Source organism: Taudactylus pleione, unplaced genomic scaffold (genome assembly GCF_031769625.1).
Source record: "Taudactylus pleione unplaced genomic scaffold, aTauple2 ptg000314l, whole genome shotgun sequence".
NCBI classification, from domain to species: domain Eukaryota; kingdom Metazoa; phylum Chordata; class Amphibia; order Anura; family Myobatrachidae; genus Taudactylus; species Taudactylus pleione.
The window spans coordinates 15609766-15633096 of record NW_028284715.1 but is presented as its reverse complement, the minus strand read 5'-3'; the positions used below and the strand labels follow the sequence as shown (position 1 = coordinate 15633096).

General features: G+C 43.6%; 1 protein-coding gene across 1 annotated transcript in view; it reads left to right on the top strand.

Moving 5' to 3' along the window:
• SDC2 (syndecan 2) overlaps positions 1–23331 on the top strand; it is a 128237-nt gene that overhangs the window by 87881 nt on the left and 17025 nt on the right. Inside the window, exon 2 of the mRNA XM_088442708.1 lies at positions 14006–14117. Within this exon, the coding sequence (XP_088298834.1) occupies positions 14006–14117 (112 nt within the window). The remainder of the gene's footprint in view (positions 1–14005; positions 14118–23331) is intronic.

The window sequence follows — 23331 nt, the reverse complement described above, 5'->3', positions numbered from 1 at the left end:
GACTAACCCTAACCCCCCCCCTACCGCACCTTAAACCTAACCCTCCCAGGGGGGTGCCTAAACCTTACCACCCCCCGGGAGGCCTATCCCTCCCCCGTAGGGCTGCCTGACCCTAACACCCCCCCCCCCCAAGCCTAACCCTAACCCCGCTGCGCTCCCTAAACCTAACCCTCTCACTTACTTCAGGGTTAGGCTTAGACACTAGGGGAAAGGGTTAGGTGTAGGGAACTTACCTTCCATTGTCAGGATTGTGACTGTCGGGATGTCGCTGTCAGTATTCTAACAGCTGGCACCGCGACAGCCAGGATCACATACCCAACCTGCTGTGACCCTATAGGAACCACCATTTTCTAATTATTGTTTCCCAGAACATTTTAAAGCAGCAGCTTGTCTAGTTACATTGCCTTTCATTTTGCATTGACCTTCATAAATGTCATCGACTATCTTAAAAACTAATATATAAAAAATAAATTTAACACTTTAAAATCTCACACATTTGTGCTGAGCAGAGTTATGGCAGCTGGTGTGGTTCTACAAGTGTGCCCTGGAGCCGCGACTTGCAGTTCTGCCGAAACTGAAGCGTCTCTGCTGACCTCTGACCTTAGGGCTTAGCATTTATTAAAATGTCAGCAAGTTTGTGTGACTGGGTGAACTGAAAAATGTAGCCCTACCGACAGCACTATTCAAAACTAAGAAATAATATGACTTATGGTGCATACACACGGTACAACCTGCACGACCAACGATATCGCTGACAGATTTGCCCACTCTCTGGATCCCGGTGGTCAGAATTCACGACGCCGGCATCCAGACAGGTTTAGGATCCCGACACCTGTTTATCAGTATCCTAACACTCCCTCCCCGCTGCCTGTGCCTAACCCTCCCCCTAACCCCAGTACTTACCGTTGGGATGCCGGCACTGGGATTTTGACATGTGCCGGGATTATGCCACCGACATCCTGACTATCGGTATTCTGACCACATACCCTCTACGCTTTTCACTGCTCGATACATAACCCCTAAGAGCTAGGGTAACGTATTTCTTCATATTTCTAGCAAATTACAAACTGTCACATTATTGTGTAGTTGCCATATTTGCAAGCTTAATTTTCTGGTCAACAAACAAGCCGAAGACGATTTTGTTCTTCCTTTTTATTTTATGTGGTTTCTCGCAATTTCTTTTCTCTCTCCAAGGGCTTTTGGATGTATAGAGTGACTACAATTCCTTACCTGTCCTAATTTCTGGCAAATTGACTTAAACTTCTTGCCACAAAGGTTCTATTCTTCAAGCCACAATGTGGAGCTTAATCAATAAATGGCTTTGAACATAGAAGGCTCTTCCAGAGAGCCCAGCACGATTGATTACAGCTGCTTTTGTGAGGTTTTAAAAGGAACAATCTGTATTAAAAACATCATTCTTCTGTATGAGCTTGAGCGACCTCATATGGGTTTCCATGGGGCTGCCCTGCAATTTGACCACTGGCAGGGTAGTGGTAATCACTAGAGGACAGAATAGCAAAGGCCAGTAGGTGAGCTCTTTATGTCTTGCGTGCCTGAAAAGTTACTCCAGTAGCTTTAATCACTTGCCCACTTCATGTAGTGTAGGAAGGAAAACAGAAAAGTGTGTTTGAGTTAGTGCCTTTTGAAAAACTCAGTCTGGAATTTTTTTTATGTGTGTGTGAAATTGAGTGCATTTCATGCCTTTCATACAGCAAGCCTGGACCACCTGTTGCCCTTCAGGTGTTGTGAAAGTATAAGTCCCAGCATGCCCTGCCAGCTGTCACATGGCTTACCATACTGGGGCTTGTAGTGTCACCAAACCTGGAGAGAGACAAGTTGTGTCCATGAAAACTTCTTCCATAGTATGGATGAATGAAGTGTGCCAGGTCCTGGATTTCTGCTTAGGGTAATGGGTATTACTGGATGAGGGCCCCCAACCCCTTATTTAGTGTACATAGGTGGATGGTTTTATTAAGGAGGAGTTGTGCTTTTAGTTGGTTTTATAAAATGGATTTCTTGCTCCGTTTTGTTTATCGAGTGCACTGTAATAACTGCTGGACCTGTGCAAAATGACAAGTAAGTAAAAATGTTGAATCATACAGTTGGTTAGAGTTTTAACCAATATATTTAGAGTGAATAGTGATTTCAAAATATTTGTATTTTAAGAAAAAGTTTCAACTGTGCAAAGTTTTTACTTGAGAGTCGAGGTTCTCAGACTCGACTCTCAAGTTTTCCCAAAGGATGTTTTGAGAATTTCTGTCTGAAGCAGATGGGGTAATTAGTGACCCAACAAAATAGATGAACTCACTGGTACATTATTATTTAAAGAAATCCTCAAAACATGACCTGTTTGGGGTACCTGAGGGCTGTACTTGAGAACCCCTGCTCTAGCACAGATGGATATTCCCTTCATAGTGACTAAGCTAAAACTACACCTTTTTATATGTAGCCAACATTTGTTTCTTACATCAACTAATTTGCAGATATTTCCATAACTTGGAGATCTGTATAGAGACAGATATACACTGATGGTGTTGCGCTAATTGGATTTGTAATTACAAGTAAATACTTAACGTGGCAGAAATGAATTCAAGACACCAAATAAATCTACCATGAGTTTAATAAATACACAATAAGCATATCAGTAATGGTATACAAATGACATATAACAATCACCTTAATATTGTAAAAGTCTGTGCAGCTGTGGTCTATTATTCAATTGTAGTTTATTAGCGCCAGGCTGTTATTTGGTAGAGACAGATATAGTCAGGCATCCAGACATTCCTACAATGTATTAAAGTGTAGATTAAAAAAAAAAAAAGTTTTACTTTAACTGGCAGCTTATTAGCTATCCCTGTCCGAGGGTGTCAGAGGCGGACCATCCAGAACTGCAATTTAGAACATTTGTGGCTGCTTATTGGTTTTCCCATTTCTAGTGTTTCGTGACTGTATTCACCTTTTGTAGGTGATAGTAGAGCTATGGGGGGATTTAATAAAGCTTGGAGATAAAATTGTGAGAGATTAAAGTACCAACCAATCAGCTCCTAACTTTCTCATGACAGGCTGTGTCTGAAAAATGTCAGGAGCTGATTGGTTGCATTCACTGTTGACAGTAAAGGCTCATACAAACTAGACGATGTGCTGTATGAATGCTATTAGTGAAAGATTTCCCTTGAACTTTCTGTAGTGCAGGACAAACGATACTGGGTGTACACACTGAAATATATACCTTATTAAAGATATCTTTCAGTGAAGTCATCCTGCCACATCTCTGAAGAGGCGATTCTTGACGATATCGTCAGATTGGCCTGCATGTACGGACGACAAAAGACATCGTTAACGACCAACGGGAGCGCGCATCGTTGGTCGTTCACTGTAGACATTCTGAACTATATAAACAATATATTGTTGAACGATATCGCTATCGTCCATAAAAATCGTCTAGTGTGTGTGCGGCTTAACACCTCTTTCACATCGCAAACCCGACTCTGATACAGGATTTTGAACACTGGTCCCAACCCAGCTGTGACCCGCGTCAGACCCCTTTCACACTGCACCTTCAACCCAGATTAATCACGGGTTGGCCCCGTTCACACTGAACCCAGGTCAGCCCTGTAAAACCCTATGAATATCTTTAAAAACTGACTTTTTCAGGCTCCCAAAGATAAGATCACAAAAGTGAACACAAGGGAGGGATGTGGAGTGCTCCCAGCATTGCAGGAATCATGGCTGATGGATTACCACTGTGTAGCCCTGATTTCATAAGTGTCTATGCATTACTGCTGTTTGATTCAGCCAGTGAGAGCATGATGCGGCTTCTGACAGCAGTGTGTACAGTTCACATCTTCATTACTCCAATTAGCCATCACTGTAATGACAGTAGTGGTATTAACCCCCTCCAGGCTGCCAGAATACTACCTCTGCTGTTGTCTGCAGTGTGCTGCCTGTGTGTCTGGCTGCTGACATCATCAAGTGAGACCCAGGAACATCCAATCAGTTGTATTTGCTGAGTCCCAGGTTGGATAACCCGGGTAAGGGCCTGTTCACACTGCACTATGACCTGGGTCGGTCCAGTGTTCAAAACTGGTCGATTGCAGGGTTGTAATGCAAAATTTTTTTGGTGGCGCAGCCACACTGTACCTGTTCATAAAGCAGCCTAGACTGTTCCCCAGTACGTTCAAGGCTTTCTATACTTGGCTGTAAAATTAGACACCCTTTGAGAATGCAGTTTGGCATTGAAATGTCTTAAGCTTGGGAACACGCAATACAAAATTGAATTGTTGGCTTAATATTTCAACATGTGCGGCACCAAAATCAAAGCCACAATCAATCGGCCCATATTTGAGAATTCTGGTTAATCCATTTGGTAGGTGACCACTGTCCACCTGTGCATGCCGTCCCCTTCTGCTAACACTAAATATATTGCCAGGAATGATTTTATGCTGTAGCACAATAACCCCCAACTGTCAGAATTTGGGTAGTACAGACCTGACAGCCAGAACATCTGTCCTTACTCGCAGACTGTTGGAAGGTACATCTTACTGACCGGCTGCCACTCGCACCTGTCATGGTGATCGTAGCAATGTAGGGATGTATTGTGGACAGGGAGGGGGTGTGAGGATCAGCACATAGGAAACTCTAGACACCGCCCCGATGGGTCTTGAGACATGTACACGAATTCAACTTTGTAGGTGGGGTAGTGATTGTACATCGATTCCAAAACATCGACTGTTGTGAGGTTCTGTACCAGTGTCCCAAAACTGGACATTTACCTCCAGAAGTATAGAAAGTCCATTAATGAGGCGAACAACAGAAAACAACACAAATGTCCTACATGCCAGCTTTGCCCATTTATCGCACTGGCCAGGTAGTCTCGCACTGGTGAATTAGGGGTTTAAGTACTAAGTCTTGGAGATAGAGATAAAGTACCAACCAATCAGCTCCTAACTGTCACTTTACAGGCTGTACATTTGAAAAATGACAGGAGCTGATTGGTTGGTACTTTCCGTCCACTTTATCTCTCTCCCGGGCTTAGTACATAGACCACTTAGAGTTTTAAGCGTAGAATTGGAATCCTGCTGTCCTTCAGTTTCAGACTGATGCTTCATCCTAAAGGTCAATGTGCACTGAGATAAATAAATAAGAAGCAGTCTTCATTTTCTATCTCTCCCGTCACTGATTTTCTCTCCTGATCTGAGAAAAAGAAAATCAATGGGAGTTTGATAAATAGCATATGTACTGTAGGAAATGTTTCTCCTTTTGTAATTGAATATGTTGGGTGTTAATCAGAGTATTTCTGCCAAGTACCATTGCAATAAATCAAACTTTTGTTCTGAGCTTGCCAGATCACATGAAGCTGTAATTCATAATCAAATAGAGCAATAAACACTGAGGTTGATGTTGCTGCAAATCACACCGTCATTATAGGGGAGCCAGCCAGTGAGGAAATTAGAATTTTCATGTCTGCTGCTTCAATCTTTTTTTTTTTTCATGTTTTTATTTTATGTGTCTGAAATGCTATGTACGGTGTGCATGTATAATTCTGCACCTACATGAGCCGGGTGCGAGGTTTGGAGTGATGGGTATTGAATGAAAAACAACTGTGCCAGTTGCGCATGTATCTTATGATATAGTCAACCGTCTTGCAAATGCATCTCTGCTCATACACAAACATGTTTTGATCAACTCGTTAAATGTGTGTATAATTTCTGTGCCTCTGAGTATTCAATTCAGTGCCATATATGGTAGGGCTGACATCACAAGTTTTCCTTTGTACATCTATGGGCCGGTGAGAGTGAACACTTGTGATTTCGGCAGGCACAATGTGCTGCAGGGTCGTATCTACCCATTGGCCAGGATGGCACTCGCCAGGGGCGCCGACCAAAGGGGGGGCGCCACCCGGCAGTGCCACCAGTAGCCAAGGGGTGGACAAGTCCCTCGGCCCCACAAGTGTAGGGCAGACCGCAGTGAGAGCGGTCAGGTAAGTTTTTTTTTTTTTCTTTGTGTGTGTAGGAGGGGGCACTGAAATAGGGGGTGGCCGTTACTGGGAGCAATTTATGGGGGGGTGCCCACTACAGGGGGCTCTGTATAGGGGTTGCCACTACTGGGGGCAATTTAGGGGGGTGGCCACTACTGGGGGCACTGAAATAAGGGGTGGCTGCTACTGGGGGCACTTTATGGGGGGTGTGCCTGCTACTGGGGGCTCGTATATGGGTGGCCCCTACTGGGGACAATTTAGGGGGGTGGCCACTACTGGGGTCACTCTATAGGGTTGGACACTACTGGAGGCACTGAAATAGGGGGTGACCGCTACTGGGGCGGGCATTCATGGGGGGGGGTGCCTGCTACTGGGGGCTCTGTATATGGGTGGCCACTACTGGGGACACTGCATAGGGGTGGCAACTACTGGGGGCACTGTATAGGGGTGGCCACTACTGGGGGCACTGTATAGGGGTGGCCACTACTGGGGATAATTTAGGGGGGTGGCCACTACTGGGGGTAATTTAGGGGGGTAGCCACTACTGGTGGCACTGTATAGTGGGGACTACTACTGGGGGCACTGTATAGGGGGGCTACTAATGGGGGCAATGCAGCATAGGGGGATTGCTACTGGAGGGTTACTACTGGGGGCACTGCATGGGGGGGCACTAGTCCATTACATTGCCAGGGGAGCTTGGATCCCTAGATACACCCCTGATGTGCTGTTCTGAATTCTCCAGTACCCCAACTGGCTGATATGATTGGGTGCTGTATTACCATGTCACATATAACATGCAGTGTTCCCTGCTACGTTATAAACTCTCTATCGTCAGATCACCCCACACACTCAGCCACACACAAAGCTAACTTAATCTAACTAAATAAAAACACGGACACCAAATTTGCCGCGGAAAACTGGTCAGTCTTTTATTATATCTTGCAAATAAAGCCTATTTAATGACCCTTCCTAACTAGCTGCTTACCCATAAAACTCCTACTAACACACCCCCTCCTATAAATCCTACCAACCTATTGGCTAATCACTGACCCTAACAAGACACTCCCCCAGCACCATCATTTGAGTGTCATCTGAGTGTGTGCGATGACAGACTAGAGGTTTATGACATCTACTGTCTTATAAAATGACCTACGCGTTCTTTCTCCCCTGTGAGATCACAGCCATGCGATAATAGACTAGCACAGATATGCAAAACTTTGTGTTAACTAGCTGCTTATCACATTCAGATTTGCAGCCCGCAAAGTGCTTATTAGAAAATGTGGGGTCTATTTACTAAGCAGTGTTAGGAGACAAAGTGATAAGGTGCCAGCCAATCAGCTCCCAACTGTCATTTTTCAAACACAGCCTGTGAGATGGCAGTTAGGAGCTGATTGGCTGGCACCTTATCACTTTTCACTCTGTCTCCTAACACTGCTTAGTAAATAGACCCCTGGGTGTGATATATGTGATTTTACACAAATATTTTGAGGTATGCTATAATGCAGAGTTTCCCAAACAACGCCATTACAGTCCAGGTTTTAAGGCTATCCATGCTTGAGTCCAGATGGTTAAATCCAAATGACTGAGGTGCTAATTAAGTCACCTGTGCTCAAGCATGAATGTCCTGGAAAACCTGGACTGTAATGGCGGCGTTTGGGAACCTCTGCTGTAATGTATGGGATACTAATCGGTAGGGATAAAAGTACAAAGTACCAGCACTCGCACCCATAAGAGTCATAGCCGCGCCCCCAACAAGGTGAGGCTATGCCCCCTTCTGTGACGATGGTGTATGGGCGGATGGCGAAGTTGCCATTAGCAACTAATCCGCATCTTAGCTAACATTTTATAGTGCTTGAGGAATAATAGCTAGAAGTTAATTGCTGGATATCTGCAACTACTTTATTTGTTGTCCTTAGATGGTGTGGCCCTACTCCCAATCAAGTTTTGTGTGTTGCTGGTTTCCGGATTTCTTCGTCCAATCCAATACATATTACTCGCCTAATATGTGTATCTGCTCTCTGGGAGATAGAGTATGGAATTTGGAAGGCACTGGGAACAAATGCATAAAATAACTTTAGCACTCACTAGGCAGACAAATGAATACAAATATCAGTGGAGCTGTCTGTGTGATTAAGTGCTCTTCAGGGTCCAGCAAAATGCTCGTGCCTTGCTTTGTCCCCCTATGTGCCCATCTCTCAGCCCTTGTAGCTCTGTTATAATGGGGTTGCGAAATACTTGTACTTGGATAATCTGGGCGTTAATCATTGTGTTCAAGCAACTGTGTAAGCAATAAATCAGCTGCTTGGTTTGAGATCACAGGATTACATAAAGCTGTAAATCACAATACAACAATGACATGAAATGTGCAACATGCAAAGCTTGTATGGTCCAACACATGTTTGTCAGTATTGCAGTGATGGAGAGTTGGCCAGTGAGTTAGATGTGTCTGTATTTCTAAACTATCCGAGACAAATGTCAGTTTTCTGAACATATACATATTTTAGTAATGTAGGTCTTCTAGCAATAAGGGTCCCGTGTGCAGCCTCCGATTGGGCACCCTCCTCTCTGACTGCGGCTCAGCGGCACTGAGCGCTGTATATTCTGTCTTTATGCCAGAATCTACAGTGCATGCGCGGGTCTCCAGGAAAATGTCGCCCGTGCCTACTTTCCCGGGGACATCTTTTGTGCACATGCGCAGATCACTGGGAAAATGGTCGCCGCCATTTTCCCTGTGAGAGTTTGCTGCTCTACAATGGCGGTCCGGCGCTGCGGAGCAGCACTTTGGGAATCGGCGGAGAGGTAACTATAAATACCTATGGGTGCAGGGTGTGCTGTGTGGGCCCGTGTGCCCCGCACACCCTGCACCCATTATAGATACGCCCCAGGGCACAGTGATCCCTGTGGCTATATGTATTTTCTGAAAAGTATCGGTGTGTTTTCATCAAGACGTAGATTTTACTAATTGCTTTTGGGGGTTCTTTTACATTTGGATGTAAATCAATATTATGATACGCCTCTCAGATAAAGCAGTACATGTTCTCTTTATCGCCACGCTTACAAGTGTTGATTTCACATATAGTCCTCTAGATACGCCTGGTCAGCCACCGCTGCTGCATTATGTTGCCAAGACCACGTTTTTAAACAGAATAGCATGAAAAGCTATTTGATTATGCGATGGTGGCATTCAAAAATTATCAGTGCGCTTTTACTAGTAACCCCAAAAGGATATCATCGCAACACAAGAAGGCACAGATGTCCGTGAATTATGACGTTTTGCCTCGTTCTGAGATCTGGACTTGGCGGGAAATTCCGAGCCAAAACCGAGCCGCTCATCTCTAGTTTATATCAGCTGCTTGGGAATATATGCAGGTATAGGACCTAGAAATCCTCGTGGTGTATGCCATTAAACTAGAACAGATATAAACTGTGGTAAGATACATTTTATGAGCCTATCTTTTAAAAGCATCTACTTCTACGAAATATCAGCTTCAACGTTCCACAAATGTTTGTTTAAATCAATTACATAGAAGGTTAATTGAGTGTAATCTCATTATTGATTAGTCATCTACTGTGTAACACTCCAGGGGCCATATTGGAATTAATTCACCTATGCGCACACGAATAAAAAAAAAAAAAAAGTAAACTACAACATATTGCAAGTAATTCTTCACATTTATATAGAAAGTACTTCTTCACATGTATCTATGGTCTATTAAGCTAGATTAGAAATTCAGATAAAGCTGCTTAGCAAGTGGCCTGCCGCGATAAAATACCATTTTGGGGAAATTGAAATGTACAGTCAGATTTAGTAAGCAGCCCGCATTACATGACTTCCACTGTAAAAGTGCTGGTAACAATTCACATGGAGCATGGTAAGCCCTATCCATATGCTGTGATTTTATATTAATTCATGCGGTGATCACAGAGGGTTGCAACATGACTAATACTGCAGTTCTCAACAGTGCTGATTTAATATTCACGTCCGAGTCTAATGCTGCCCATCCACTACACGACATAGAAACGACAGCACGATTACGACATTGTAATGGAGCAGTCATTTCTATGTCTGTGATGTGCTTATACTGAACGAGCAGTGGTTCAGTGCAGGCTCATCATTCATCTGGTGACATGCTGAACCTGACGTTATCGTCATGGTGACCAGCTTGTTTGCCCGATGATAGATGCCCAATACGATCAGTGTGCACGCGCATCCCTGGTCGTATTAGACATTAAACTGCACGATTTGCGGGCGATTACCAAGCGATTGAGCGATAAAGACGGTCGTTATCGCTCAATCGCTAGGTTTAATCGCCTAGTGGATGGGCAGCTTAACCCGTTGCTTTTGGACTTGCCCACAGCAAACTGACTACTGTACATTTGTCTGTGAAGAGAAAGTTGTGCACTCTGCAAGGATGTCTGAAAGAGCAGTAGTTTAATTTTTAAAATGTAAAAATAAATGATATTTATTTTCTAATAAAACCTTGAGGTAATTAATGAATAACTCAGTGGTTCTCGACTCCAGTCCCACAACCAGGTCATGTTTTGTGGATTTCTTTAATCATGCACTGGTGAGTTAACCTATTTTGTTGGGTCAGTAATTATTATCCAACCTGTTTCCACAGACCGACACCGCCCAACATGATCTGTTGGGAAAACTTGAGGGTTAAGGCCGAGAACCACCGGGATAGATCATACTTGAAGGGGATTCATTGATTTCAAATTTGAGGAGTCACTAGATCAGTATTTCCCAACCTCTGTCCTCAAGACATACTAATAGTCCAGATTTTAAGGATAGCCATACTTGAGCACAGGTGAATTAATTAATACCTCAGTTATTTGATTTATCAATCTGTGCTGAAGCATGATAGCCTTAAAACCTGGGGTGGAAATGCCGTTTTTGGGGGTCTGACTGCATTTCTCATATGCATCAAGCCGCGGAATGAGATATATTACAGGGTTTTGATGCGGTGGGCAACGCCATCCTCACATGGCATTGCAAAATAGAAGCTTATGGGCTTCTATTCGCAAAGCCCCACTCTGAGGGATCCAGAGCACCCCAAGGCAAAGGCGCCCTTCAACACTTGCGCAGAAGAATGCCAGAGCGACCCAGGAGTCCTTCACTCGCAAAGGACAGCTCTTACCTAGAGACATACTTGCTTACTCTCCAGGGAGTTGCTGGAGGCTCACGGTTTTTCAGGTAACCCCACCCCCATAAGAGTAGGCAGATCTCCCACATACCGCCCACTTCCTAGTGAAGTGGGCAGAATGGGGAGATTTCCCGAGAAATTTGCGGGTTCGTAGGGAGGGGGCGAGGCTAAATGACGCATATTGGGGCATAATGACGGCCATAGTTTGAGAAGCGGCTCCTCTCCGGCTGCTCCGGGAAAGAGTCCTTAAATGTGTGTAAGTATGCCTAGAGAGCGGTCATTTGCGTTTTCATTCATGCATACCAGTGCAATTAACGCCAGCATGCATGTGAAGAGTGACGGGATGCATGACATTCTGAATGCGATGCGTCATGCAACCCACCCCAGGGCTGATATTGTGCCTTGATGACCAATGTTGGGAAACACTGCACTAGATTGTTTAGTGTGACTATGAAAGGGATGCTTGTAGGTTTATGTCATAGTACATTTCGGTAAAGATGGATTAATATGACGAGTTGATGGTATATTACTGTGTAGGAGTTCTTGAGTGTGGCTTTGCAATTTTGGATTGAGCCCCTTTCCAGTGCCATCGACGTTCTTACAGCAATATCTGTCCCACACACGAGGCTCCTATCCAGTGGTGCTGAATGAAATATTGATGACACACAGAATCAAATGTCACAGTTGTTAATGAGCACTTTGTAGTGATTGAATAAATGGTGTGCGTAGTGTTAAAAATAAATAACTAAGTGGTATATTGTCATTGGAACCGGTGGGTTTAGTTGGTTACATAAGGTTTTACCAGTTATTTCAAAATAAATAAGTAAATAAATGCATATATTTTGATGCCACCTTAAGGTGACATCGCTGCGGTTGCTCATACACTCCCTCTGTTACCTTTTTAAAGCGCTGCCTCACTTGTTAATGATGATCCCTATCTCTTCGTGTCTGCATATGTTTGATCACCTAAGCTTCATGTATGATAAATATGATCTAGATCCAGATAATCACTGACCCAGTGACCCTAGTATTAGAGACATGATCTAACACAGGCAGCGCAAGCATTAATGTAAGATTTGTATATATAGATTTAGCTTGCGTAGGCATCCCCCGCACTGTAAAAGGTCATTGCTATAAGAGGTTGTGGGGTTTTTTTTGTTTGTTTTTTTGTTATTAGTGTCCATCATGAAAAATGCAGCCGCCAAAATACCTCTATGTAAGCGTCACTTCATGTTCTACATGAATAGACCCCTTATTATGAAGTGGCTACTGAAAAACATCACTATAAATATCGCATCACATCGATGCAATATATAGTGATGTTTGGTAGCCATTCATGTACACTTACCTGTCGGGCGCTGTCTGGGCCCCTCCGCAGTCCCTGGACGCAGTGATATTACAGACCTATCGGGAGCACGATATGCCGGTATTCTCACTGCGCATGCCCCAATGTCCGAGAGCAGCAGGTCACGTCAGACCTGCTGCAATGGACACTGGGTAACGGGGCGTAGCCAGCACCGGGTGCAGGACAGGGAAGTATGCAGCTTACAGTGGTACAGAATACGCCATCCTCATATGGCGATTCTGTATGCAGGAGAGGAAGCTGAGCTTTCTGTTCCTTTTATGAATTGCACTCACCATTCAAAAGTATGGTGATGCGATTCATACACGAAGCAGGGGTGTCGCTGGAGAAGGAATACCCTTCTCCACGTTATCCCCCTGTATGAATCGCCGAAAGTGGTGAAAAGCCCGGTTTTTAGCTTTGACTTTTTACTATTTGTAAAATGTACTATTTCAATAAAAGAGTCTCCTTCTACTCGTGGTATCAATAATTTATACCATACGTTTAACTGAATGAGAAGGCAATAAGGCGAATCGATCTGATATGCAGTGTGAGAACTTTACAAGTGTTAACCTGTTTCTTGTATAGGAGTAGCCTGTACTGAAGCTGCAGTTTCCCTTTAATTGGTACCTTTGGGTATAGCACAGCGTTTTGTTTATAGCTTGTTCTAGCCGTCAAACCAGAGATTAAGAGCCTTGTTAATTGATTCACAACAAAATGGATCTTTAATTTATTTTTCTTTCTTCTAAATCTACATAGGTGCTGGGGCTTGTCGGCGTTAAATGTTTTCCGTATTTTTATACTGCGTGACGTTCTATAGATTTCATTTGTTTTTGTTTTATAGTGCCAATAGCAAGGCAGTTGCCACTTGCAGGAGTACACCGAAAGATGAATAAGGCATTGTTCTACTTCAGCAGCTTCCCAAACTAGAAGATAAATGGTTTTGACTTGTATCCCTGAGGCTCAACCAACGCCTTAATTTTTCCATCTGACTTAAATTTTATTAACATTCAGAGGTGTATTCGCTTTAACCTACACATTTCTAAAGAGAACTTCAAGTATCTGCACTGAATCATGAATTATTGTGCTCTATTTCTATATAGCCGTAGTGTGGGCTGATCCATTGTCCTTGGGAACACAGCTGGTCTCTTAAATAGGCCTCAGTGCCTCATCGATAATTGGTCATGATGTACCTCAGTGAGGTCAATGGACATAGTAAATTAAGGGGCTACATTTCCTTGTTAATGGTTTCTGATAGATTTTGGACTTCCGGTTTTCTCAGTCTGAAATTCTCAATGCAGTTCTTTCTAGATTAATGTAGTCAGTGGCGCAAATATGTTAATTAGGGGCTGATGAAACTCTATTCCATATCCATTTGTATTTAACTGCAATGGGTAATTGTGATGCTACAAAAAAAAAAAAACACCCATCTTGTATATAAAATGTGAGATCCGTCCGGGAATTGGGGGGGGGAGGGGGTTTGGTTTAAGCTTGAAAAACCATATGATCACTTCAACCTCTCCAAATTTGTATTCACAGTGGCCCACTACAACGTCGGACAAAGACTTGTATATTGATAACACTTCAGTTGAAGAGTCTTCTGGAATCTATCCAATTGATGATGATGATTACTCCTCTGGTTCTGGATCAGGTAAGGTTTACCTTTATTAACAAACCTGTTTCCTATATTGTGATTTATCCCACTCGCATTTATTTATTTTTCATTTATTACTTTGTTCCGCAAAAGTGTTGAAGACTCAGGACCTTGGGCAGGGTCCACAGTAATGGATTTCTTCCAATCCTCATGAAGAACAGATGTTTTCTCACCATTTATCTTAAAAATTCAAATAGAATTATTTTATTTGTTACAAGGGCTTTCTTTCTCTCTGGGTTTAAGAAAGATTTGCACTTCCGCAAAAGGTCAAGATAATTACAGATGTGTGCTCATACATCTAGCCTCAATACGCCTGGCGTGAGTGAGCCGCCAGGTCCTGTACTACCCTGCTAGCGTCGGTCGTCTTTTTGTGGCGAAAATGCGTCTGTCGCAATGCGATGTTACTACGACGCACCAGCAGACTCTGCTGATTAATCTGATATGCGAGACTTTTATATCTGTGTGCACCTGAGTCTATAGATGAAGCACAACGGAACTTGGAATAAAAAAAGTTGCGGCTGCTACATTGTAGCACTTCGTATACAGATTCGGAGACTCAGGTGCACACAGATATACAAGTGTCGAATATCAAGCAGTGTCTGCCGGTGCATCCTAGTCGAATCACAGTGCATCATGGCTGCATTTTTTGCCAAAAAAGACGCCCGGCTCTAGCAGAGTCTCATGTGACCTGGCACGCCGAGGGAGGCTTTTTAGCGTGACTGCACCAAAGATGTGTAAGGACACACCTGTATATCTATAAAAAACAAAATTAAGTATAACAGTTTGAAGCATAAAAATATATGCAGTTTTTAAGAAGCCTGGTGTGCAAATATTATTATTTTTTTTTAATACATATTTAAAATGGGAAACCTGGCTGTGCTATCCAACATAAAATACCCAAAAATGAGCATAACCAAATATGATAAGGGCATCAAAATAATGTAGATGGGTTTTGTTAGAGAGTATGCCTAACGGTAGTAAATGTCAAAAAACACTTATTAATTTTTTTGTTAATAAAGGAAATGCTGCTGGTTGTTAGTAAAGGAAATGCTTATTATATTTCTTATTGATAATGCAGTACAATGCCAAGCGACCATCTACTTCTGAACTTTTCCCCACGTGGCAGATTATTAAAGTAGTGCAACTCTTTCAGTGGTCAGGAACTTTTTTATTTGACTACTGGGGCCGATAATGGAGACCCCCTCCTCCATATTTAATTATATTGGCAGGAGAGCCTTGATGGCTAAATATGGGTTTATACAGGGGTAGCATACAATTATTTTTTCATAACACCAGTGTTGGCAAGACAGTTCATTTGCATTTAAACATTATTAGTTTTGTAGCATAAAATAAGAATTTAATGTTTCAGGAAGCCAACGCCTCTTCTCTTCCAGTCACGCCTTTGAATTTTCTGTTACAAGCGTTTAAAGATTATTTTTGGGGGGAGAAGTTTATAAAACCATCTAAAGTAAGGAGCAGTGGAGAAGATGATCCTAGCAACCATTCAGCTTCTATCATTTTCTAGAATGTACTTGATAAATGCTTCCTCAAAGCTGATTGGTTGCTATGGCAACTTCTACATTTGTTCAATTATACACTCGATACATCTCCTTCTTGTGGACAGATGTCTCATCCCATTGGGCGGGACATACTAAACACAAAAACACAGTAAAACCCCCGATCATGCAGTTTTAAGTGGTTTTGCAGAATTTTCCTGGTGGGCAGGGCCGCAACTAGGGGGGGGGGGCTAGAGGTGCACGTGCACCAGGTGCTGGAATGCAGGGGGTGAAAAAGGGATGACTCACGGTGGCTTGGGGGCTGGAGAGTCAGAAAATGGCCATCCAAAAATGGCCACCGCCAAGGAGGAGACAGATGCTAGAGGTCCTTACTGGACCTCTAGTGTCTTTTAGGCCAGCGCAAGTGCCGGGAGAAGATGCAGAAAGCTGCATCTTCTCCCATGAAACCCCCATGGCAACGAGCATAAACCCCATGGCAACGAGCATGTAACCCCGGGCAATGAGCACAAACCCCATAGCAACGAGCATGAATCCCCCTGGAAACGAGCATGAAACCCCCGATAATGAGCAGGTAATTTTAAAGTAATTAGAAGCCTTACTGTGGGGCATGCAATGGTGTCGGGCAAATATGTAAGTGGCACTTTGGTAATAGACATTACAGTGTGTGGCATAATGTGTAATGGGCATTATTGTGTGTGGAATAATGTAAGTCATTATACCAGGGACTTTTGACTAGTGCACTGCCTTATGGAGGAGCAAGGACAAAATCCAGTTACGGGAAGGGAGGGGGCGCAAAATTGCTACCTTGCACCGGGTGACAGATATCCTAGTTTCGGCCCTGCGGTGGGTAATGCCATCTTCAGGTGGCCTTACCCAATAGAAGCTTATGGGCTTTTTTTGGGGATGCTGCCCCTGAGAAGGATCCAATCGGATCCCTCCCATCACAGCTCATGGGACTTCTGGTTGTTAAACCTGGAAGTTCCTTTTTCCGGGGGCATCGGAAAGGACAGCTTTTATCATGAGAGCTGTCCTTTGCGATGTACACATTTCTAGGTACATACCGCGGTATGTACTCGAAGAGAGACTGGATGTACTTCATCGCGGATGCAATGCTTAGTACAGCCCGCCCATCTTTTGTTACCTGCAGGGTGTATAATATGTGTGTAGATAGATAGATAGATAGATATGTATATATCAAACAAACAAATACAGCCCCTCTGCTCTAGTTAATGAAACAGAAACAAGTTGAACAAAAATTCAAATAGCTGCACCTTTCTCCTATATCTCTGTTAGACAGATATAATTGATAGAAACGCAAAAGTGAAAAGGAGAAAATGGGCGTTTTGTAACTCAAAATATAAAGATCTTTTATATAAATAACCATGAATGGCACACTATAGAAACAATGAATAATATATAGCTATTCAAAAAGATCAGTCCTGCATAAAAAGGTAGAATTTGAATTCCTTTTTTCCTTTTTCCCCACTTCAGAAATGTTCATTCTTGTTGATCCTTTATAATTCACGGATGATATGGGTACACGATAATCCTTTGTATTCTTCACTGAAAGACACCCTCACACCAGTACACACCCAAAAAAAGGGCCAAAATGGCCACTATCAGTTAATAAGAAAAACTTCCTTGGATAAAAGATATTACCGTATATACTCGAGTATAAGTCGACCCGAATATAAGCCGAGGTACCTAATTTTACCCCAAAAAACTGGGAAACTTATTGACTAGAGTATAAGCCTGGGGTGGGAAATGCAGCAGCTGGTAGTGCCCCCAGTAGTAATCCCCCCTGGTAGTGCCCCCAGAAGTAATTCTCCCTGGTAGTGCCCCCAGAAGTAATTCCCCCTGGTAGTGCCCCCAGAAGTAATTCCCCCTGGTAGTGCCCCCAGAAGTAATCCCCCCCTAGGTAGTGCCCCCAGAAGTAATCCCCCCCCTGGTAGTGCCCCCAGAAGTAATCCCCCCCTGGTAGTGCCCCCAGAAGTAATCCCCCCTGGTAGTGCCCCCAATAGTCCTAATAAAAATAAAAAACAACACTTACCTGAAACCCCGCTCCTGGTCCCGCCGCTGCTATCAGCTCCTCCGGCCGATTTGCATTATGGGAGAGACGTCATCATGACGTCTCTCCCATTACCCACTGCGGGAGCCGAAAGATGGCTCCTGCAGTGGGAGCAGCAGCAGCCGATGAGAGTCTGACAGACTCTCATCGGCTGCTGATTACAACAAACACACAGCTGCCGGCTTCGGCGGCTGTGTGTTTGGCAGTGTGTAGTGCTGAACGAACTCCGACTGGTCAGCGCTACACACGCGGTGCAGCTGTGTCACAGAGACACAGTCTGCACCGCGGCCCACATGGTATGCTACTCAGCTGCGTACCATGCGGACATAACTCGAGTATAAGCCGAGGGGGTGCTTTTTCAGCACAAAAAATGTGCTGAAAAACTCTGCCTCTTCTCGAGTATATACGGTATTTATTTCATAAAAACTGTAATATCTGTAAAAGAGCTTACATTCAATAATAGAGTACAATAGATGAAGAAAACAACGCGTTTCGTACCGGAACTTCCTCAGGGGTACATCATTGTAACAGTGAACCCACAGTCCTTATTTCTAACAGGAGAGGATCACAACACAACAACCAGGTGATCTCACTACAGTTTAAGGCAGATGAGATGATTTAAGCACAGTCAGCTCAGTTGGATATATATATATATATATATATATATATATATATATTTGCATGCATGCATGTCTTTCGTCCTCTGGAGGAAATTATTGATCTCTAATGTTTGAGCCCATTGCCTTATCCTAATTGTGTTTGCCCTTTTTAGTTATATAATTCCTCCACTTAAGTGTCTACTACAAGTGGCAGGTTTTACCTAGAGGTGTAGGACAGCAACCCTCTAAGTAAAATCCGTCACCCACAGGGACTGCCTGGCAGTGGTTTCCGAATGGATGGCTCCCTGCTAATCACAGCCAGACAGGCAGCCCCGGGGGAATGTGGTTTGTCCCCCTGGAACTGCCAGTCCTGACTGCAATTAGCAGGGAGAGCGCTTTCAATGAGAAGCTACTCCTCTGCTATAATGGCAGCCCTATCTGGCTTCTAGGGGCTGCAGCCAATGCCTGTTTAAGGTAGTGCCTTCTACGGACCCTTCCTCCTGAGTGCACAACGTCATGCGCAACAGTGCTGACCACAGAGCCCCTGTGCAACGCCCATTGCTAGTTACGGCCCTGTCCCTAGAAGCCTGGGCTGCTTTGGGATTGCAATCCCCACGCATGCGCACAAGCCGGCTGCACAGAACGGCAGAGAGCAGACTAAGCAGCAGACCCCCCGAGGTTACAGGTAGGAGCCACCGCTGCCTACTACTGTTGTTCTAAGTACTTATCAAAAGACAGTATAAGGAAGAAGTGTGTTGTATTATATTTGGATCTATGAGGAGTTACATGATGACTATAAATATGTGTAGCAAGTGACAAACTGAGTCATAGTTGCAGCAGGTCTCAACTTGAAGTAGCCTACCAAAAGATATGTACATGTTCTACCATAAATTCAAATATGAGCTGTTCAAATAGCTATACTGTTGTTACCCATATATTACCTTCTGGGGTACTAGTTGGTTCCCAAAGTCTGACTACAATGGATTGTTAGGAGACAACCCTAGATTCTCGTCACTGAATAATCTTAACCTAGTTTTCAGGGTCAGGAATTGAAGTTGTGAGGTTACATAGTACATATCAAAGGGGAAAGTCTCAAAACTATTTGGAAGCATGTAGAATCCTCCCAAGCTATATGGTGATAAAAGAAAAGGTCTCACTGAAAGAAGATGACTCTCATGTCCTGTATTTGAGAATAACGCAGTTAAGTATATAATTAGAACTACGTAGCAAGTAAAAATTTCCTTAACAATATAATTATGGTCACATTCAACCCAGTAGATTTAGTGGCAGTTTGTATGAGCTTGTAAAACTATCTATAGATGGCTGGACATTAATGTTATCTGAATATAGGCCCTCATTCAGACCCACTCGCAAGCGGGCGCACGTACGTTAGGCGTACGTACAAAAATATTTAAATTCAATGGCTCGCTCGTATTTTCGTTCGCATCTAAAATTCCTCCCAAAACTCTGACGACCCCTCCTCTAACTAACGAGCGTACGAAATAGCGAGCGTACATCCCCGAAATGGCTTGAAAGGAACGCACGCACAAGTATAAACAGGAAGTGGCCTTGTCAGATGTCGATTACCTGCTCCTTTATTCTGGCTACCTCCATCAATCGTATCATGCCAATCAATGTATCAATTAGGGATGTGCAGGCTCGGATAGGTTCGAGTTTGCACGTGGAGTTCGGATTTTTCCCTCCAAAAAAACGGAACTCAGAACGAGGCAAAACGTCATCTTACATGGACGAACATCATCATTCCTGGACAAAAGACCAGGAATGATGATGTTCGTCCATGTAAGATGACGTTTTGCCTCGTTCTGAGTTCCGTTTTTTTGGAGGGAAAAATCCGAACTCCACGTGCAAACTCGAACCTATCCGAGCCTGCACATCCCTAGTATCAATTAGCTTAATTGTTTGTTTTTTTTCAACACAATGAAAGAAACTTTACTCTTGTCTGTGTTTGTGTTTACCCGCAGAATACGTACGGATGAAACATTCGCTTGTATTGTTTAAAAAACATGTGAACCACAATTAAACAATTGTACTATTGCTGTGTATCCCCGCATATTTCCCTGGGTTCATTTCTTTATTTAAATTTGCTTACGCATGTCACTGCATCAAGCCTATCCTAACTCTCCAGAGATTTCTGGCCCTGTCGAACACATGACTCATACACTAACCAATAAAATTGCTCCTGTTAATTTCCAAAATACATTAGCCAATCAGAAAATTTTTACACACTTAATCAAAAATGATTTTTAAGAAAAACACCATTGCCATCATGAGAGCCTCCGCATTCACCAGGCGTGAGCTGCTTGTGCTTACGGAGGTCATGGATCGCCGGATCACCAGCCAGCCAGAACCCATGACCAACCGGCAGAAGCGCTCCGCGTATGCGGAGGTACGGTCCCGCCTGCGGTCCTTTGGATCACGCCGCAACATCGGCCAGCTGGAGCGCAGGTGGTCCGACCTGCAACGGCGAACGCCCCGCTTGCTGGCATGCTTTCGCATGCAGATCCTGGCAAGTAAGTGTTATGTATTGTGGTTTTAATGTTTGTGTTTGTGGGGCAAACTGCGTGTGCATGTTTTCATGTTTGTTCTATTTATTATTTGTACTCATATCTGCGTCTGCATGTTTTCCTGTCTGTTCTATTTATTATTTGTACTCATATCTGCGTCTGCATGTTTTCCCTCTTTTTATGAATTTTTAATTCTACTGCTATTTTTTTTTTTTTTTTTATTTTTTTGTTTGTTTGTTTGGCCGGATTTGTCCATAAACTAAACGCAATTTATTTGACATATTTTAGGGGGACAGCCAAGACTCCGCCGTCAACGTCGGCGTTCCCGCCCACTCTCCCCAACCCCCAGCCAACACTCCACCCCAAATCTTTCCCCTATTCCCCACTCCTCCCCATCCTTCCCAGACCCTCTCCCGGAAATGTCGGGACTCCTTCCCCTCCGTCCCACTTCCCCCTCTCCTCCACCCACCCCTCTTCCAATTACCCCCTCCCCGGAGTCCAGCATAACTCCGCCCCATTCTTTGGGGAATGACGGATCCTCCGAGGAGGATCATGGAGGTTTTGCCGGAGCTCCCGATTTTTTTCCCGGTATGTTTTTTATTATTTTTTTTTAAACCACAAACTGTTTGTATGTAATCATGTGTCGTGCCTTTCTTCGTGTTTTTGTGGCTTGACTTTTGTTGATTGTGAAGGTTTGCCTTTACCTCTTCCTGGTGATTTAAGCATACACATATCATACCTGTGGGAATTTGTACCTAGGCCTTGTATTTTTGCCAGCCCACACTTTTTATTTATGTTTTTGGGTTTAGGAGTGATTTGTTTTTTAATTAATGTTTTTCTGTGGAGTCCCTATTGTTGTATTAACCCACACACTTTTCTCACCCACAGAGGAACAGAGGCGTCGGCAAGAGGTGGCGGATGTTGTGGGGCAGATGTGCCACCATGTAATCGGCCTTCTGGTGGCCCTCGACCGACTGTCTGGCCTCTTTCGGCATTAGATTTTTTTTTTTGTTGTATTTTCCCAATAAAATTTTAAAGACAAATATACGTTGTGGATCATTTTTAAAAACCAAAACCAAAATAGTTTAGCCTGACATAAGTTCCTGCAAGGATTTCCCTTTTGTAAAAGTTAGATTGTGTTTTGTCTTTGTATGTCAAACAGACACCAGAAACACATAACAGTAACAATGTAATTTCCCTTTTTGGGTGTAGTGTCAATTTCAGATTTCTACATTTTCCAGGTTCCTACTTGGTGCGCAAGCTGCTTAGGCCAATCTTACAAATCCCAAGGTTGGGCCAGGCTTCCTTTTGGTGTGGATTGGAAAGCTGAAAACATATTTCAGTTTTGCTCATCTGGCGTCAGTACTGGTTTACCCCTTAGTCAAATGTAACTTGTGTTAACCTGGTTACACTTGCTGTTAACGTCCCAAAAAAGGAAGACCATTTCACTCTTCAAACATTTATTCACCACATAACAGAGCAAACAAAGTGGTCACTCCCCAAAAAAATACACAGTGATAAATTCAAATACAACACATACCAAGAAAAAAATAAATAAAAACACAAAATCAAGAACTGGTTGACGAAGGACCATGCCAACATGATTCCACAAACATGGCGTTGCGATATGGGTTCCAGAATATATGCCCAAAAGGACCAGATCCAGGTTTGGTAAGGGTAGCAGGAAGTAGTGAGCGTTGGAGTGCCAAAGATTATGTGAACAAACAGAAGATGGTGAGAAAAATAAAAATAAATTAGATGTTTGCCCAAAAAAAAAAACACATTAGGTATAAACACTGGAGTTTTGAACAAACTTACCTAAAAAATCTGGCCACAACATCATCGCGTATGGCCCCCCCACATACTGACCTTCGACCAACCTCGGGGGGGCCATCCTCAGGTAAGGCATCCTCTGGCTGCATTGGGACACCACTCCTTATGGCAATGTTGTGAAATATCCCACACAGGACCACAATTTTAGACACCATATCCGGCACATACATGAGCTCGCCACCAGAGCGGTGGAGGCATCTGAATCGGCCTTTTAAAAGGCCGATACAGCGCTCCACCACTTGCCTGGTGGCTGTAAGTGCGGAATTATACGCACTTTGTGGCCCTGGTGTGGGAGCCAAATAAGGAGTGAGCAGCCAGGACATGCAAGGGTATCCACTGTCTCCTGTGAACAAAAATAGACCACATCAGGAACACTGTGTATCAAGCTTAACATTGTTATGTACTAAAGGTCTCCACTTACCCAGAAGCCACGCATCACCAGCTTGTAGGTTGGTTAATTTCTGCCATATCCCTGATTGCCGGATGACGAAGGAGTCATGAGCACTTCCGGGTAATTTAGCATTCAGGGACAGGATCTGGAGGGAGGCATCACATACCACCATTACATTCAGGGAGTGATAGTGTTTCCTGTTTCTAAATATGGCCTCCAGCCGTGCTGGAGGCTGAAGTGGTATGTGAGTACCATCCACAACCCCTATGATGTGTGGG